The 18,914-nt window shown below is 40.4% G+C and overlaps 1 protein-coding gene across 33 annotated transcripts in view; it reads right to left on the bottom strand.

Moving 5' to 3' along the window:
* LIMCH1 (LIM and calponin homology domains 1) overlaps nucleotides 1-18,914 on the bottom strand; it is a 353,514-nt gene that overhangs the window by 14,574 nt on the left and 320,026 nt on the right. For 11 of the 33 annotated variants that reach the window (XM_069593986.1, XM_069594006.1, XM_069593993.1 and 8 more), the window contains 10 exons: nucleotides 17,723-17,813; nucleotides 16,451-16,614; nucleotides 14,195-14,300; nucleotides 10,611-10,685; nucleotides 9,869-9,909; nucleotides 6,781-6,864; nucleotides 4,271-4,363; nucleotides 3,324-3,428; nucleotides 1,575-1,702; nucleotides 274-392 (listed from right to left, as the gene is read on the bottom strand). In XM_069593986.1, coding sequence (XP_069450087.1) covers nucleotides 274-392; nucleotides 1,575-1,702; nucleotides 3,324-3,428; nucleotides 4,271-4,363; nucleotides 6,781-6,864; nucleotides 9,869-9,909; nucleotides 10,611-10,685; nucleotides 14,195-14,300; nucleotides 16,451-16,614; nucleotides 17,723-17,813 — 1,006 coding nt within the window. The remainder of the gene's footprint in view (nucleotides 1-273; nucleotides 393-1,574; nucleotides 1,703-3,323; nucleotides 3,429-4,270; nucleotides 4,364-6,780; nucleotides 6,865-9,868; nucleotides 9,910-10,610; nucleotides 10,686-14,194; nucleotides 14,301-16,450; nucleotides 16,615-17,722; nucleotides 17,814-18,914) is intronic. The other 22 variants (XM_069593992.1, XM_069593996.1, XM_069594018.1 and 19 more) reach the window with 7 other exon arrangements.

Below are 18,914 nucleotides of genomic sequence, written 5' to 3'. Positions count from 1 at the left end.
ATGATACTGAAACATGCATGTGTGCTTGCTAAGTCGCTTCAGTTGTTTGACTCTGCAACCCCATGGACTCTAGCCTGCCAGTCTCCTCTGTCCATGGGATTCTCCAGGCAAGAATACTAGAGTGGGTTGTCATGCCCTTCTCCAGCGGTTATTCCCCACCCAGGGATCAAACACGCATTTCTTAAGTCTCCTGCATTGGTAGGCAAGATCTTTATCACTAGTGCCACCTGGGAAGCCCAGTGAAACAAGGGAGCTAGCCTTCTCCATTCTTACCCTGAGCTAGCTGTGGGCTCCCCCCACAGTGTGGGGCCCCAGCCTCTGTATCCAACTGGTGGTAGATTCCTTCTGATGCAGGGTTCTCAGAATGAGTCAAGACCCCTTGAGTTAGGCTGCTAAAATAAACAAATATATTTCAGAACAGGGATAAAAGCAACTGAAATGACTGATCTTATCCCTCAGGACAAGGAAGTACCAATTACAAAATGAAAAGAATGGAGATAACTAAATATTCTTTTTATTTTAAACTAGATTTAAAATGGGTTTAGAATACTGTAAAATGCTTTGCATTTTCATTATCCATCAATTTAGCAAATCATCATTTCTGACATCCTCTCTACCTCCTTGTCCACAAAACTCTTCATTCTAATAATTTTGAGGAATGAAAGAGCTAACTATACTTTCCCAGATTTCCACAAGAGAGGGCTTACTGTAGAAAGCATTTAGGCCATATGGGGCTTTGGCAGCCTATGGTAATTCACTGGTCTTTTAGTAGCAAGTTGGACATGACTTAGTGACTAAAAAAAATAACAACAATGGCAAAGAAAGGAGAGATGGAGGAGACCTTTTCAAAGTTTCTGGTGACAACAGGGACTGTCTGGAGAAATAGCAATAATTCATGTAAAATGTTTACCAGCATCCCTCAAATAGTCTTGACTTGTGGATTTCAAAACTGGAAACTCTCTGTAAATAATTTTAACTGGAAACAGCTGTGCTGTTTTAAGGGCTCTGCAGGCTCTAGACATGGGCCCCAAACTCCAATATCCTACAATTCAGCGAGTCTTCTAGCTGATAAACCCAGAAGAATTCTCAGAGCAAGTCCCACCAGAAGAGTTCAGCTCCCACCCAACCTTTCAAATTGGTCAGTATTTGAAAACAATACTTAGATCACTTGTTGTTTCTTTAGGCCCCTCCAGGGATGCTATGAGCATGTACCCAAGTGTGTTTGCGCACACACGCATGCACATTTGTCAATATCTCTCTGATATATTGGAGCCCCAGGGGCACACATTTGTATCACAAAGAACTTGCTGGTAGCAGAGCCAGCCTCCTGGGTGATCTACACAGTCTCTCCTTGTTTAAAAAAGGTTTTACCTATTTAAAAACTCAGAATATTTTTATTCAATAGCATAAGGACACTGACTTCAGAGCTATTAGAATGTGTTCAAGCAATAATATATGGATAATTTATTATTGGAAGATACTTTCAAAGCTGAATATGGCCTGCATTAGTGATGGAGTGAAGGGGCACAGCCCCGCTGCACACACCTGGATGAACACCCTGGACCGGCTCATACCTGCCCTTCTCCTCCAGTGGACCACTTTCCCTAGTCTTCAGCAGTGAGTCACTGTTATCCTCCTGGAATGGTCTCTTCTGTCTTGTCTCTTGTTCTTCCTCGTGACAGTTTTCCAAGTCCATCTTATTCTAAGGGAGAAATCAAGGATAATATAATTTTTAAACATACTAGACAACACTCCAGTCTGGCCATGGAATAGTTGAAACTTTTTTCAATCACATTGTCTATAATTTAGAGAATGGTTGTTCAAATCAACTGATTGGTAACTGATTTCCAATAATCTGAAATGAACATGTAATCTGGATCTCTCTTAAAAGTTATCACAAAAGGGATTTGGTTAGAAAACCTATCTTCCAAAATAAAACAACATCATAGGACTGCTCACTTAGGGACAAGTGGCTTCAAGTGCCCATGGGTTATTTTAAAATGTAGATTATGGAGTGTAACCTTAAAAACTATACAAAAAATTTAATTTAAAATTTTAAAAGTGTTCAAATTTTAAAAGTTTAAATAAAAAATTCAAAGTTCAGTATATGTAAATGGCTGGTACATATTGAAAAGTTAGTTGTTGGACAGTGTAGAATTTCTTTGAGTATGATTATAAACAACCTATTTTAAAGACTACACAGTGTTTCATAATTATTGCAATATATGAAAGAGATATGAAAGATTTGGCTTTTGTGATGATCTTTGTATACAACAGCAAAGATAAGCAATATTCTGAGCTTGGTGAGTAACTGCTGCTGCTGTTGCTGCTAAGTCGCTTCAGTCGTGTCCGACTCTGTGCGACCCCATAGACGGCAGCCCACCAGGCTCCCCTGTCCCTGGGATTCTCCAGGCAAGAACACTGGAGTGGGTTGCCATTTCCTTCTCCAATGCATGAAAGTGAAAAGCGAAAGTGAAGTCACTCAGTCGTGTCCGACTCGTAGCGACCCCGTGGACTGCGGCCTACCAGGCTCCTCCGTCCATGGGATTTTCCAGGCAAAAGTACTGGAGTGGGGTGCCAAGTAACTAGGCAATATCAAATGTAGTGAATTCCTTTTGTATAATCTGTATTAAGTTAAAATTGGATAATTAAAAAAAATATAGTGTGTTGCAGCATATCTTAATTGACTACAGAAACAACAAATATGACTATACCCAAGTGGTATTATGTTATTGCAAAATGAATGCATTCTGTTATTTATATCATCAAAAACATAAAGTGTAGATTACGGACAAGCCAGGACTTGCTATGACATTTGTCTATTATCTCCATGACCTTATTTAGGGGATACAGAGGTAGATCAGCCTTCCCAGACTCTCTCCAGCCCTTGAAGACACATTCAAGAGCTATTCAGAAGCAACTTTTGTGGAGGCTGGTGTGAGCATACTGTTGGCTTTGTTGGCATCATGCTGCTACCATCCAGGGCAAAGAGATGAATGGTCTGGCAGAGAGAAACACATGTCTGCTGAGTGAATGAATGATGGGCAGTGAGAAAGACACTCCAGCACACGGCATCACTCACCAGGGTCATGCCAGCCTGTGCGGGCAGAGCTGGCCTCAGTAATGTGTTCGCTGCTTCCTAGGGATCGACTCTAGGGTTTGCCCATGGCAGTGATGGTACCATGGGGTACAATGACCATGTGGTAGCTGACATGATTCTATAGCAGTCCTGTACATAAACTGGTGGGAAACTTGGCCTTGTGGTTTTATATTTTTATTTTGGTTTACTTATTTCACGAATTGCTTTTAATCTATGGTCTCACCACTGTCCCACTGCCTTCTGTCACAGAGGAAGATGTAGAGAGCTGGTCTGCAGAACTTGAAGAAATAGTAAATGGAACCACAGTGTCCTCAATTATTTTCCGCTCCTAGGGGAAGGACAGGAATTAATGAAAGGAAAAACAGTATTTGTCAAGAGAAAAGTGTCATTAAAGGACTTTGGGAAAAACATCAGAATTATGTGCAAACAAGCAGTGCATAAAAAAAGGTCTTTTAAAATCAGATAGCATTCTCTATGGGGAATGATTAAGAAATTAGCATTTAATTTAGAAAAACAGTCTTTGCAAGATAATGAGTTCATATGATTCAAGAAGCCTAATTAGAAATGCTTTTGGGGGAGGATTATGCACAAAAATTATTGCTGAAGATAAAATTCACAACAATATTAATCATACATTTTGGATAATATACATAAAGTATAGCTTCAAATTCTTGAATATGGTCTGGCTTGTTCATTGAAAAAAATGAAACAAAACCAAATTCTCCTCCCTTCCAAATCTCTTTAGTATTATGGTGAATGCAGTAGTAAGGATTCACTTAGCTTTGATATCAAAATTATCCTTGCAAAATTAGTATTAATTCTCTACTACCAAACACACAAATAATTCCCTAACAAACACACAAATAAACAAATTGATAGTTTCATGTCTTGTAAGACAAATTAAAAAATCTGACCTCTATGACTAAAGAAGAGATATACTTCTACTCCCTCCCTTGACCATGACTCAACATTCCCTCACTACAAACTAAATCTGGGAGAGCAATGGTCTTTCACAGTCTATAGGACTCTTTTAAAAGGTTGATGGGGCTCCACTGTGAGTAAAGAGAATCAGATAGCTCCACACCCCATGCAGAAAGGACACACAAAGTTCTGAGAGATTTTGAGGAATTAAGGCTTCAGGGTTAAATTCCTACTAGGGAAATTTCCTACCTCCTCATAGTATCTGCGTTCTTCTTCTTCCACCTCCTTTTGGGCCTTTTCCCACTCTTCTTTCAGCTTGTCCTGCTCCTTCTGGTATCTCTCCTGTTATGGAATTTCCATAGATTGTTCTGAATTGACCAGTGCATACAGCACTGGGACCTTCCCCCAAGAAACCGTCATGTACAATGTGTTGCAAAACTCTCTTCTTGTTGTAATGTTCTGAATCTAACCCATTCATGCATCCAAAGAGGAATACTATTTTGTGGTACTTAACCATGTTAGGGACATAAAAATCCAAAAGAGAACAATCTTTACTGCTGTGGGTATTTCATAGAATTGTTCCTCAGACATATGACTAGATATTTGCTTATGAAAAGAGGACAGATGAAAAGGCTAAATTCTTCTTGTGTTTTAAGAGATAGGCTAAACCAATAGTTTGTTTTTACTGGGCCCTTCAGAGATGAGTTTTGCCATTCCGCTAATAGAAATATGTTGTTGCTGGGAGAGTTTAAGAAAAGATTTTTTAAAAATCTCAGAGGTTTGCAATAAAGAGAAAGGTCCAAAGTGGATGAGATGATAATTAGTTGAGTGGTCATTCTATTAAAATGGAGTCTTCCTGGCTTTAAGTCCTCCTGAATTAAGAGTAGCTTTTAAACAGCCCATTAGAAGGTGTCCATATCAGAACTGCTATTATTATTTTCAGAAAAAATATGACACTAGTCACTTTTTCCGGAGAACAAAGCAAAATACTCTGAATTTTGGAGAGCTTTAAAAATGTGACTGGAGTCCCTGACGCTTGACTAGAAGAAATGAATACATGAAAATGAAAACGAACGCTTGAGATGAGAACTGACGCCCCTGGATGCCTTGGGAATGGCATCCCTGACGTGACAGAGACAGAGGACTCACTGGAGCATATCGTCCCACACACAGTCACATACTGTAGGCTGATTACTGTCCCTACCGTCTCTGAGGCTGACAAAGTCTGTGCTTTTGTCTTCTTAGGGAAGGCCCCGAGAATTCCTCCAGGAATTACTTGTTATGTCATTACCTTAGGAGCGAAAGGGCTTAACGGAATTGTCTGGAAACTAACGTTTGTATTCATGTTCTGGTAAAAGCCACTGTTGGTCAACCCACGGCAGGCTTTTAACTTCAGGTCAAAATTTTATCAAAACCTAATATTGTAAAGTTCTAGAGAGAGACTCCAGGGAGCTTCACAATAGAGGAAAACAGACCTTCAAACTTTACCAAACCTGAAAAACAAGCCAAGATTCTTAGGTTTATCGGTTCTAGGAGTTGACGTCATGTCTCCTTCACCAAGAGGATGAATTGATGATGTCTCCCTCACTCAGAGGTGAAAGGTGGGGTCTGTCTGTCACTCACACACACCCTTCCTTCCCCAGAAACACCTCAGCCCTAAGCCTACAATCCATGCCTACAACCACAGCCACCTTTCAGAGTGCAGCAGACACAGCGTTACCCCAGGACACATGGGCGTCTGTTGTCCCCACGGCTCTGGGACTTTGCTGAATTTAGTTCTTACTAACATTTGGCATTGAAAGTTTACTCCTATGATATCCTGAAAAGTGTCAAAGTAAAAGGGCAGACCCAGAGCCACACTACAATTGATTATCTAGCTGACCCTTGCTCCCTGGGAATTAAGCCGAAAGGATAAGAACAAAAGTATAAGGAAAAAAAAAAAGTAAAATAAACTTGCATTAAGCACTGCTTTCTGCACATCGGCAGAAAGTCAATCCCATTGGGAATATAGTGGAAAGAACAGTCATCCAGGCGTGGATTTGACACAAGGCTCAATATCTGTTAGAGGTGTGGCCTTGGGAAGATGATCTTTTTTTGACCCTTAATTTCTTCAATTGCAAACTGAGACTAATAAGACATACTTCGACAAGTTTCATCAGGATTAAATTACATAAAGTATGTCAAGCACCCACAAATATGCCAGTTCTGGCACACCCTGAGCTCTCAGCATGGGATAGTTTCTAAGGTTACTGAGTTCCTTTCCGAAGCCATGTTGCTCCACAAACCTGGCACAAAACAAGTAGGAGCACAAGAAGCTTACCCTCAGAATTTTTCTAGAACTGAAAATTAGGAGCATTTGCTCAAAGATGGAGCAAGTACTTCTACTTAATATATAAGACCCAGGTCAAATTTTATTTCACATGTATGCTATCAAATAGCTTTCTGATTTTTTCCCACCCTTAGCTGGACTGGAATTTGACTAGCAGCTAAGGAGATGATGAATGGGTCGGTGGGCCCTTAATCAATACCTGAATATTCTTCTGAGTGAATCTTTTTTTTCCCCTTACGTTCATCAGTGTAACCTCTGGTGGGAGGAATTAGACATCGGGCATTCTGTCTCATGGACACAAAATGGATGAACTTAGACTCAACGACTTCTGAGAAGAAGCTGAGTCCATGCATCTCCTATGCTAAACAACTGTTTAACCCAACAGAAATTAAGAGAGCATCCCTAAAAGAAGGGGGAGCAGCAAACCCACCTGCAGCAGACGCTCCTGCTCCTGCTGCCATTTTTCCTGTCGCCTGCGCTCCTCTTCTGGGTCCCAGGCCCAGAACTTGAACTGCTTAGAAGATAAAACCATGATCAAAATTCAGCCACATCCTCAAGGCCAGGCTGGGACAAGGGACACAATTAGCTCCCAGTCTGATACTCAGATGGACATGCAGAAAGCAGAAGTCTTCCCATATCTAAAGGTACTCTTTGTTGGCAGAAACTACTTTTTTTTTCCTTTGGCCTTGCCACTTGGCATGCAGGATCTTAGTTCCTTGACTAGGGATTGAACTCATACCCTCTGCATTGGGAGCATGCAGTCTTAACTATTGGACTGCCAGGGAAGTTCCCCAGAAACCACTTTTTAGCCTTAGTCCATCTTTGGTTTCCTTCCAGAATGCTAGTATGATTCTGTGAACCTTTTTGGAGCTAATGAAAACACAAAGTGATTAGCCACTGGCATGGGAAGGCTTTTGTTTCCTTTCTCTTATCAGTGATCTCTTAAATGTATTCACGCTCCTGAGCATAAGATACATTCTGTATATTGACGCTCCTGAGCATAAGATACATTCTGTATATTGATCCTGGGGTCAAGCAAATAGGCGTGCTTATCTCAGCAGAACTGCCCAGGGCCTGCATAAGAAACACTCAAACACAAAGACTCTTTTTTTGTGTGGTCTTTTTTTCCCTATGTTATTTTATTTTATTTTTTTATTGAAGGATAATTGCTTTACAGAATTTGTGTTGTTTTCTGTCAAACCTCAACGTGAATCAGCCATAGATATATATATATCCCCTCTCTTTTGAACCTCCCTTCCCATCTCCTGCCCCATCTCACCCCTCTAGATTGATACAGAGCCCCTGTTTGAGTTTGTTTTGGTCTTTTAAACAGGTTTTGTGTGTGTGTGTGTGAGTGTGATTTGGGGAATCAAGTGAGTGAATCGAAATAATGGGAGCAGGATGCATAAACCAAGGCGGGCACCTGGGCCATGGAAGATGAATGAGATCGAGAGTCCAAGGGGGAAGAAAAATCATAACTGGTCCCTAAAGTCAGCCGAAGTGGACAGACTGCTGTATTTAAGGTTGGCCTCCCTTGTCACCCAGAATAGGTGCTGAGGAAATGAAGTCTCCCCGGTAACTGTGCTTCTTCACTCCCCTCTGTTCTGATGAGGTGGTTTTGGGAGCCACATAGCACTGTCTCAGAATCCTGAGAAGGAATCAGGTGAGGGTCAGGGACTAGGGAGGAGGGGAAAGAGTCTGGGCTGATAGGTGGCAAGCAGACTCCACCTGCGGCGGCTGCCTGCGGAGCAGGACAGAATCAATCTCGTCCAAGGTTTCAAGGGGGCTTTCCTGGTGGCTCAGAGGTTAAAGCGTCTGCCTCCAATGCGGGAGACCCGGGTTCGATCCCTGGGTTGGGAAGATCCCCTGGAGAAGGAAATGGCAATCCACTCCAGTATTCTTGCCTGGAGAATCCCATGGACGGAGAAGCCTAGTAGGTTACAGTCCACAGGGTCGCAAAGAGTCGGATACGACTGAGCAACTTCACCTCACCTCACCTCAATGACTGCCCAAGATACCTGGGTCAGCCCACCTGCCATCCTCCCCTGCCCTCAGTGGATCAGGTTACCACCCAGGAGCACAGTGCTGGTCTGGTCATGAAGCATCTTCAGGCTGAGAATGTGAGCCAGGCCATGAGTATGGCTTGGTTTTTAACCTTATAAAAATTTATAGCTTTAATGTATAGACATGAAATGTGGGCCTCAACCGATACTCATGCTTGTGGGTCCTGCAAATGGTAGGGATGGCCACAAAAAGTCAAAAGAACATCAAATTTAGGTCAGCATTTTCAAGGAATTCACTTATATAGATCAGTAACTTGTCTCTTTCTTATTCTATTTTCTACACCTTAGAAATAAGAATGTATCTCTTTAGGACACCCTTTCTTTCCACCCCTGCCCAGGGGGGACAAGAACAATCTGACAGTGTTGTTCCTGTGTCATTAAAATGGAAATCAATGAATTATGTTATACTGGGTGATCGCGACCCTTCTCCATCCTGCACAGGCACTTAGGAATTCCTAAGGTGAGACAAGTCACCCACAGAGAAGAATTAGTTTTGGCTATGGTGGGCCTCTTGGATCAGCCATCGGGAAGGATTCGCTCATGTATCAAGCACTATGCTAAAGGTTTGTAATTATTTCAAATGAAGCTCGTAGCATCCTGAAAGGAAAGTATTACTATCTCATTGTATGATCAAGGAAGACAAGTTTCAGAAAAGATATATAGCACCTTCAGGGTCATATGGTTAGCAAGTCTGTAATCAAAGGTACAACAACGATTGTGTGGTGACACCTGGGTAGCTCCAGAAATGTTACCATTGACTGTCCCGAAGAGGAAGGCTCCAGATCCGATGGGACTTTCAGAGACTGAGTAAGGGTGACAGGCCCAGCACCAGAAACACTCAGCTCAGAGAAGAGTCAGGTCTACAGAGAGTGTTCAGGCATAATTTGGGAGCAGGGAATTTTTAGTGTCATGTGTCTTGACATTTTAATTAGCAAAAGCTTTTTTTTTATTTCATCAAAATAAAAAATTGAAAACTAAATGTACAGTTAATATTATTCAAGATACTGACTGTGAGGAGTATAACTCAGACAGCATGGGTCACAAAGACATGGTCCAGGCTGAGCCCTATAGCACACTGTGTTACTGTACTGTCCCATTGAGAAAAAAAGTTTTGAAAAATAATTTTTTTTAATTAAAAAATTTAAAAATGATTTTTGAATGCCTACAGAAGTTACATATTTTATTACTTTTTACAAATATAAACAACTGAGATGACTTGACGTTGTTTCTTTTTGATTTTACTTTCCTGACTCACCATTTTGTTTTCAACTTTGCAAAACGATAATCCATGTCTTTCTTCATGATTCAACTGACAGCATTATACATGACTTACAAATATTCTTTTCTAATCAAAAGTTTGGAGCCTATTTTGGATTGAATCTTAAGTGAATTAAATAGCTTATAAATTAAAATCCACCAAATGCATGATCTTATTTCTTAACAGGAGTTACTTACAGGTGTAGTTACAGGTGACTTTTCACTACTTGGAGAATCCACTGTACAGAAAGAAAGGGAAAAAGATCACAAGGTGAGTAGCTTCTAATTGTCTTTCTTTTTTGATCCTCTTCAGTGAAGTGTGGTTCCTATGTCAGCTTCAAACCAACTTTTTTTTTGGTAAGCCAAGAGCACTAGAGAATCATAATAAAGCAGGCCTCTGAAGCAGCTTGTACCCATCACCAAGAGAAGTCACAACCAGTATAATACAATTGATTACATCAATGAGCACCAGGCACTAGACTACAGGAAGCAAAATCTATCCCACGGAGTGCTGCTTTTAATGCACCTTGCACTCTGGCTTGACTGACAGCACCCCCCGTCTCACGTGGAGAAGGAGCGGGCAAAGGGGCTGGATGTCATCAGGAGGTAGAAAGGGAGACACAGTTAACAAGAGAACTGCAACCAGTTCCTGCTAAGTGCTTCTAATTTCTATTTAAAAAGAAGAGGACCATAAAGAAAGAGGTAAATATCGTTTCTTTGGATTTTCAAAATCAAAGTACAATTCCATGAATTTTCCTCCCAATGTTAGTATTAACTGGTGCTGATATCAAAAGAATTAACTCTGCTTAACTGTGTGCCCGAAACAAGTCTTCCACGCCCCCTCTGGAATCAGAAGTGAAGAAAAGTACCAGATAGCATTGGTTGCCCACAACACGGATTTTTGCACAAAAGAAACAGAGCTCCCCAGTATGCATTTTACCTGACTGGGAGAAAAACTGGGAACGTCGCCAAGAGTTCTGAACTCTCAGCGGAATGCTGGCAGTGCCAGGCGACTCTAGATGAGATGGCAGAACAGAACAAACAGAAAACCATGAAAACAGGGGTGAGACTTGAATAGAACTGTGCTCCCAAGTACTGATCAGGCAGTAATGTGGGCAATGGGGAGCAGCTGGAAACACACGTGAAGCTTCACTTGTTCGCCCGCTGTTCACCTCCCACTGTGCCCCGCAGTCCCAGTTGGGGACCCCTATCATAGATGTTCTTTGTTAGTACCCGTATTTAAGAATCTAAATATCACAATAAAACAGTCACACAACCCAAAGATGTGGACAAAAGTCCATAGATGGTCAAGTTTATGCTATTGTTTGTCTTTGGTTTTGGTTTGGATTTTAGGGGCTCATACTTTAAGGTGCTGAATCTCAATATGGAGGGAGAATGTGCTATGCAAGGGCAAAATGCATAGCTGACATTGCTTTTGGAGAGCACTAGAAAAAAGTATAAAAGACAGGAGAGATGAGTTCAATTATTTTTATACACTTTATAAAGGTTACTATGGAAGTCTGTGGTGGCAGTTACATATGCGTGCAGCAAAAGGATGTATATGTGTGTATCTCTAATGGGGTAGAAACGAACAGACAGAAGCTCAAGGCAAGCATTTGCATCCTGAACGTTTGTGCTGGGCTCATCTGTCATCATTCTCGATGCAAATAAAGACATCAGTTTTTAAAATGTGCACATATTTCCCTGAAACATCCATTTGAGCTATTTTTCTACTGTTGGGAGACAGTTGAGAAAAGGAAATTGTCATCTTTAAATGCATTTCATGAATGTTTTTGGAGTATTTAGAGACTATTTATGCACTGTGTATGTTGGAGGGAAATCTGTGGAGCATCACTAGGGCCTCCAGTAGGTCTGTGGTAGCCTGTCTGATCAGCCGAGAGACAGAGGACTCAGTGGTGATGGTGGTGACATCAACGTCCTGGGGACAGAATATCAAGTGTGGCTCCCAGACTCCTGATCCCAACCCTACAGGCTCCTCTGGACTTGATGTGCAGCCTCTGACTAGTCACTTACATGTGCACTGACTTTTTCTATCTGGGCAGAGCCCTATACTTCCCCCTAAATTAAAGACAAATCATGTCTTTGAAGAATACATTGATTAGAGGCCTTTTGCTTCTTGAAAGATACAAAGAAAGAACTTACCAAACAAGTATCACTGTTACTTTTACATCTACCAGTGATGTCTTTGGTGCACAATTTAAACACATCCTTCAAGCCAGAGGTTTCCAGAGTATGATCCCTGTGTCTGTGGCATCAGCCTCAACTTGGGGAACTTGCTAGAAATGCAAATACTGTGGCCCCAGGCCTGACCCACTGAATCAGACACGGCAGGGGTGGAACCCAGAGGTCTGTGTTTTAACCGGTCCTACAGAGGACCCTGTCACATACTCGTGCTTGAAAATCACTGCTTAAGCTATATCTCTATAATACAAACACTCCTCTTTGCAGGAGAGCATCTGAGAAAGGTTTATTTCTGCCTGGCACCTTGCTTTACACTTCTACTCCTATTCAACTGTTCTGCAGCTCCTAGATTATATTATAGTGCTTATTCTGGGCCAGGTATTAAGCTAAATGCTTTTTATCTCTCTCTTTTTTTGTTTATCCTATCTAATTCTTCCAATGGCCCTATGAAGTTTGAACTATTATTATTTCCAGTTTACAGATGACAGAGATTAGAAAGAACTTAGTGGGTAAAATCACACAGATAAGAACCAGAAGAGACAGGATCTGAATGTGGGCCTTCTGTCAGAGCCTGCAGCTGTAATTACAGTTCCATGAGCCAGACAAGAACTTGGAACACGTGTACGACAAATATAATCTCATCTTGAAGAATGATTTTGGAAATGCTCCAGTGCTACTGAATGTTATTTTTTAATCATTCGCCTCAGATGAAGCATGAAGTAAAGTCCCTTAATTCAACAGCACATTTTACAAAACTGAAATGCCTTTCAACAGATGAGACAGAAAAATACATAAGACAGAAAAACTAATTAATATGGCTTAAAATATCTATTTCCTCTTTATATTACTTATGTACAAAAAAGTGCTAGAGATAGGGCAGAATTAAAATCTAAATGTGAACAATTCTTGGCCCAGTTGGGAGAATTTATTTTTGTCCATTCCCTTCAGGACAGGAGGGCTGACAAATTTGAATCAAATGCTTTGCAGATAGTATTAAACTTGTTTCCACATTTAGAAGAAGTTAGTGATCGTCAGTACCTGTGCCAATTAATTCCCTCCCGAGTACTTCCTGTTATGCAGTTAGAGCCTAACTTATTTCCCAGCCGTCAACAAAGACTAACGGAAGCCAACTCAGATTCTGCCAAACAGCTGCCCAGCGTGGAAAAGAAAAGTAACAAATCCCCAGTCACAATGACCTGTACAATCTTTCTTTGCCTGGATTGATAAATCTATAAAATATACTAGGGAAAGTACATTAAAGAAACAAACAAACAAACAAGAAATCTTAATAGTTTTTGCCTCCTGAAGTCTAGCCATTTTCACATCACACCGGTAAAGAGAAAGAAATCACAGCAGTAAAGCCAGTGGTCTGTCTCTTGTGAAGCAGTCCCTACAAATCACGGATCCTCAAGACCCATCCCTTCACTGTTCACATCCTTAGGGCTCCTTTTTAGTGGCGTGGGAACATGCAGTCCTTACCAAGGTAAAGGGATTCAAGCTGGGCTTCTAAAGAGCCAAGGGGGTGAATTCACAAGTAAACAGGGCCTAAAACCCTGGGGAGTTTGCAGTAGTCACTGTCATTCTAACCCCTTCACAGGTCCTAAACACCCAATGTTTTTTGTGGCTACCACTCTCCACATTATACCAAATATATTCAAATGTATCAAACAAATGATTTATATTAAGATATATCCTCAGTCTATATATATATGTACAATAGGTGTATATATGTGTGTGTGTGTATATAAATATTCTTGGCCTAAAGATTTTTGGAAAGATTAAAGTTTTGCTTATGAGTAACACATTTAAACTATGATCATGAATGATTTCTCAGTAATCATGCATATCCAGGAACTATTATGGAGTAAGGAAATCTGACTTCCTTCCAAAATCATGGTCAAATCATTGTCAATTGTTTTCAAATTAAATGAGTATTTTTAAGAAGACTACAGATTAATAATTAACAATTAATGAAGCTGACATGATAAAACTATTAATGTTACTGATTTTTTATCCTGTAATTTTTAAAACGTTTTAGAGGCAATACAAACTATTTTCAGGTATTAAACACTTGTGTAGGCCCTACTGTGTCTGACAAAATGGTCCCAGCAGCTGGGGTTCCTGGTTAAGCCAAATAAAGAATGTAGCCCCAGATCTCATTCTGATGTTATTAATTCAGCCATCATGGACTCTGGGAAAACCCAATAGCTAAAGGTACATCAACATAAAAAAAGGAATCTGTCTTTATAATAAAGACTATTTCACTACAAATGGGCCCAGCAGAACATGTAGAACTAAAACAAAACATTTCCTTCTTTTTACCTTGAGAATTGAGATTTGGCAAAGGTGACTGGTTGGTTTCAGGCATTTTGTCTAGAAATGGAAACGTCAGGGTTGCTTCTGGCTCGGGAGATTTTGGCTTTACCACCTGGAACACAGGCAACAGATGTAAACATCACAGGTACTGGCCATTAACAAGAGCACAGGTGGAATAAAATTTAAGGGTCCACGGCCATTACATACGTAAACAAGCCCAAACATTGAAAGTATAAATAGAAAATGTTGTCCCTTCTCCAAACCCCCTTCATGCTTTCTACATTAATACAGAGTTCAGTTTTTCATAGAAGTCAAACTACAGCATAAAAATTTGATGATCACTTTGTTTCAAATTTGATGATCACTTTTCTTCAGACTCAGAAGACAACATTCTGTCTTTGAGATTATGCATCACTCTGTCTTGTTTTCTCACTGGAATTCACCACAGTTTCGTGGTACTAGATAATACTGAATTTGTAATGTCAGGAAGACGTTCCACATAAGATTAATTTTTTTTTAACTATGTTAGTGTTAAATATTAAAGTAATATTACCTTCTAATGGGCATTATTCTTAAGATGCTACGTAACTTCCTACAAAGTTGTGCAAAGCACATTAAAGACAATATACTGTGCTTGTTGACGAAGAAGTATTATTGTAAATAACCGGATATCAAACAGTGCCACAGGGACATTGCCCTTAAGGGATTTTTGAAGCTGGTTAGCCCACATAACCTTAAGGTAAATAGTTCCAAAATTACAGGCTTAAAAAATTTTTATGTTTGGTTTGTAAAAATAGATGTTTCTGGTTATTGCTATTGAATGGCCTTTGGTAGAACACCTCCTTCCGATTTGTTGCTTCTAATCAACTGATTGCTGACGGAACAGATAACCACACTGACAGCTAATATTAAGAGTCAGAGATTGGCATGAGAAGCGTGGCTGTGTTAGTTCATGTCCTTTCAGCTCTTACAGGACCTTCTCTGATTCATTGGCTGGTGGCCTTGAAGAGATTAATTGGATGGCCAGTGGGTCAGTGAGGGTCTAGGGCACTCGTTTCATCATAGGCTTATCTCTTGTTTGGTCCTCAGGACGATTCAATGTCTAGAATTTCTTCTCAGTAGGATTTTATTTTTCTTGATGACTCTAATACATTCAACCCTAGTGGAATCCTGAGGACAATACAGTGAGTCATTCTGTATTATGGAGGTCAAGCAAGTGTCCAAATGAACTTCCATGTTAAACATGCAGCAAAACTTAAGACCAAGACTTACCAAAGTTGACAACCCTCAAATCTTAACCTCATACCATTTTCCCCATAGTGGAGTCTTGACACAAACCTGTGTCAGATAAAGCCTGACTGTAAGTGAAATAGTTAATCATCAGCAGAAATGCTCAAAATAACCACTATGTAAAAGGTCAGCCTGTGTGCATTGCTACTTGGATTTATAAAAGCAACACTCTCAAAGGAAGTCAGAAAATAAAAGCTATTGCAACCACTGTCATCATCTTGCCTTCTTTCTCTAAAAGATAACTGTGAGATAGGGAAAGGAGAAATTCACACGGTGTGAAAAGCATTCGGTCCAAAGACCATTATTCCATTTGCTAATCAACTAGCTGAAATTCTTAAGCTGGGGTCCACAGAGAAGAATTCTTGTGATTATATGTACTTTGTACCACTTGATACCAAGGAAAACCTGGTAATCCTGTTCATTTTATGGTTTAAACAATATTATTCTGAGAACACTGTTTGCCAGATAGACAAAGGGTCCATGGTGCGTGAATGTACACACACACAGAGTTAAGAACCCTTGAAAACAATTATTTCATAGTCCTTATAGAAGGGACTCGAGCGCTCTCTTGCCCCTTCTGCCAAGTGAAGATATAGCAAAAGGATGGCCGCCTATGAACCAGGAAGCGGATTCTCACCAGACACCAAATCGGCGGGTGCCTTGATCTCGGACCTCCCAGCTCTAGAACTGAGAGAAACATTTCTGTTGTTTATAAGCCACCCGGACTATGGGTTTCTGTTATAGCAGCCCAAATGGACTATACAGACATCTTTCTACATACACTAATTTTTTTTTCCAATGAACATGTATTATATTTGTCTTTAGAAAAGTATACATTTAAAAGATAGGAAAAAAGATCGGGAGAGAAAATGAACCTTCATTGTGAAGTGGTGCCGCGGCAGCAGCCGGCAGCAGCGTGAAGCCGCGAGAAGCCGCGAGAACTGCGGGCGTATCGGCTTCGGTCCACCTCACCTTTTGTGACAGCACCAGCTCCACCTTGCCACTCATTTCATTTTCTGGCTGCTTCTGCTCTTTCTCTTCTGGCTCCTCATGCTTCAGCTGAGGGCTGGGCGCAAGCTCCACAAAGGCCACGGTCGGGCTGGATCTGGTCACGGTTGTTGTAAAAAGCTGTGGCTCTGAAATGGAGTTACATTCAGAAACATAAAGGAGATGAACACTCTATAAAGGCTCCGTTCTGCCATACCACATGCACACTGGGTACATATCTTGTCCCGGGCAACCTGGAGCTGGATCACAGTGCGGTAAGAGGTACAGAAGAGCCTCGGATGCTAGGATTGTCTAGGCTTTTTCATGGTATTTAAAAAATCAAGCAACATATATCAAAGAATACCATTATGAAAACCTAAGTTCTGAATAAGAGTCCCAGTTTACATATGAATAACACTACATGAAACAAAATGCTGACATAGAATATTAAGAGAGGTGGGTTGGATAGGAGAACATTTACAGATAATTTCTATCTAAATTTCTATCCAAATGAGTGGCAACCTGACTCTTCCTTTTGTATTTCAATACTCCTTTTCAACACCAAGTTTTTGTAACTGGAATGTGTTAAGGGTTGTGTAGTTTATATAATGCAATGAAAGTTGTGTTCTTGAATATATAAAGTGGGTGAAAAAGTCACCATCTGAAGGGGCATACTGAAGTGTGGAGGTACAGTCTAGTTGGAAAAAGTATATGCTAAAATGTTTAGTAATGACATTTCATTTATTTTAAGATGCTGTTTAAAAATAATTTGGTGTTAAAGGAGGATGAGATGTTTTCATGTTTTATCAAAAGAAAAATGTGTTTAAAATACTGAGAAATACTGCTTTAGGAAGAGTGAGTCTCTATTTGAACTTATGATTCATATTTGCTACATTATCTTATTCTTTCAAATTATTCACCAGTTTTGCTGTTTCAGGATCTATTTTTATGATATATTTTAGATCTGTTGTATCTATTGGTATTACTGTGTTAAATATAACATTGTTTTTAGCATTACTTATTTTGAGAAATATAATCTCTTTGTAATGATGGAGATGAACTTTCAAAAACAAAAGAAGGAAGCAAAGATGCATAAAGCCTTGCTTTTTCACAAGATAAATCATTCCCCCAGGATGCCACTAGGTGGCAGGACAACCACACCAGTTAGAGACTTGCCTCATTCATTACCCTTTTTATTTTCAATATAGTTTAAGAGTTATGATTTATCTTTAAACCTAGTCTGTTATGAAAACAAACCTGATGGGGCAACTTCTGTATTCCCTTTTCCTGTTTCTTCACCATCATTTTCATCTTCTTGACTGTTGGCTTCAGTTTCTTCAGTGGTTGCCTAAAAAAGAAAGATTTTCCCACCTTGAATAAATTATCCCTTTGAAGGTTCTAAAGCGTGAAGGATTCCTTTCTGTTTTTTCAAGTAGTAATCTTTAGGCCAACAAGGCAAGCTGCCTATATGAATTCAGACTCTTCTATTTCCAAGGCAGCTTCACGTGAAAGGCTGGTTTTGTCCGGAGACGTTCCGCAAAGGAGAACAGAAGTGCTGAAGCGGCAGCGCATCGTGAAAGCACACACACCCACTTACTCCAGCCTCTCTGACTGCCTCCAATGCACATCCCCACTTTTCCCTTCCTTTCACCACCGAATTCTCAAAATCGTAGATTCTACCCACTTGCTCCCAAATGCCTTTAAAGTTGGCTTAGGGTCATATCATCAGTGAAAAAAAAATATTTCAAGGTTGCAATTAACCTCTCAGTAGCTTGCCTTCAGCACAGACACCAGTGGCACTTAGCACTGTGCATTTTATTCCCAGAGTTCTCTCCCTTCCTGGGCTCTCAGCAACTCTCTGTTACCCAAGTTCTGATCCCCATTCTCTCTCTCCTTCCTTCCCTTCCTCCTCTTCTTTTACTGGTTATTCCTTTAAAATATGGGTCATTCCTAAAAACTTCAACTATTTGCCTCCATCAGGATCACCTTCAAATGCATCCAATTTTCCCATGAATTCATCGCAACATTCTCTATCCCTTTATGACTTGTACTTTCATCTCCAGTCCCGAGAGTCCATTAGAGCTTCAGTTCAGCTGAGCTGACCATCAGCATCATGGTAAATGATGCTCATCCTCCAAATCTGATACTTTCTGTTTATGGCATTTGTTTCCCCCAACATACAAACTAATCTTTGAAGTGTTTCTTGACTCATACTTCAAAAGGGTCCATCTTTTGTCAAGTCTAACACAATAGTCTTCATGTGCATCTCCTCCTGTTTCTACAACCAGGGCCCAAGGTTCCTTGTTCTTCCATTAAGGTGACTCTTCGATTTGTTGTCTAACCACCTGGCACATCACCATGATGCTCCTCTCCCTCATTAGTACCTCAATTGTATCAGTTTTTATGCTTGATGGAATTAATAACCTTAAAAGAATGTGAAACAACCTAA

This window comes from Ovis canadensis, chromosome 6 (assembly GCF_042477335.2).
Source record: "Ovis canadensis isolate MfBH-ARS-UI-01 breed Bighorn chromosome 6, ARS-UI_OviCan_v2, whole genome shotgun sequence".
Lineage (NCBI taxonomy): Eukaryota > Metazoa > Chordata > Mammalia > Artiodactyla > Bovidae > Ovis > Ovis canadensis.
This window is presented reverse-complemented; position numbering and strand designations above follow the sequence as displayed.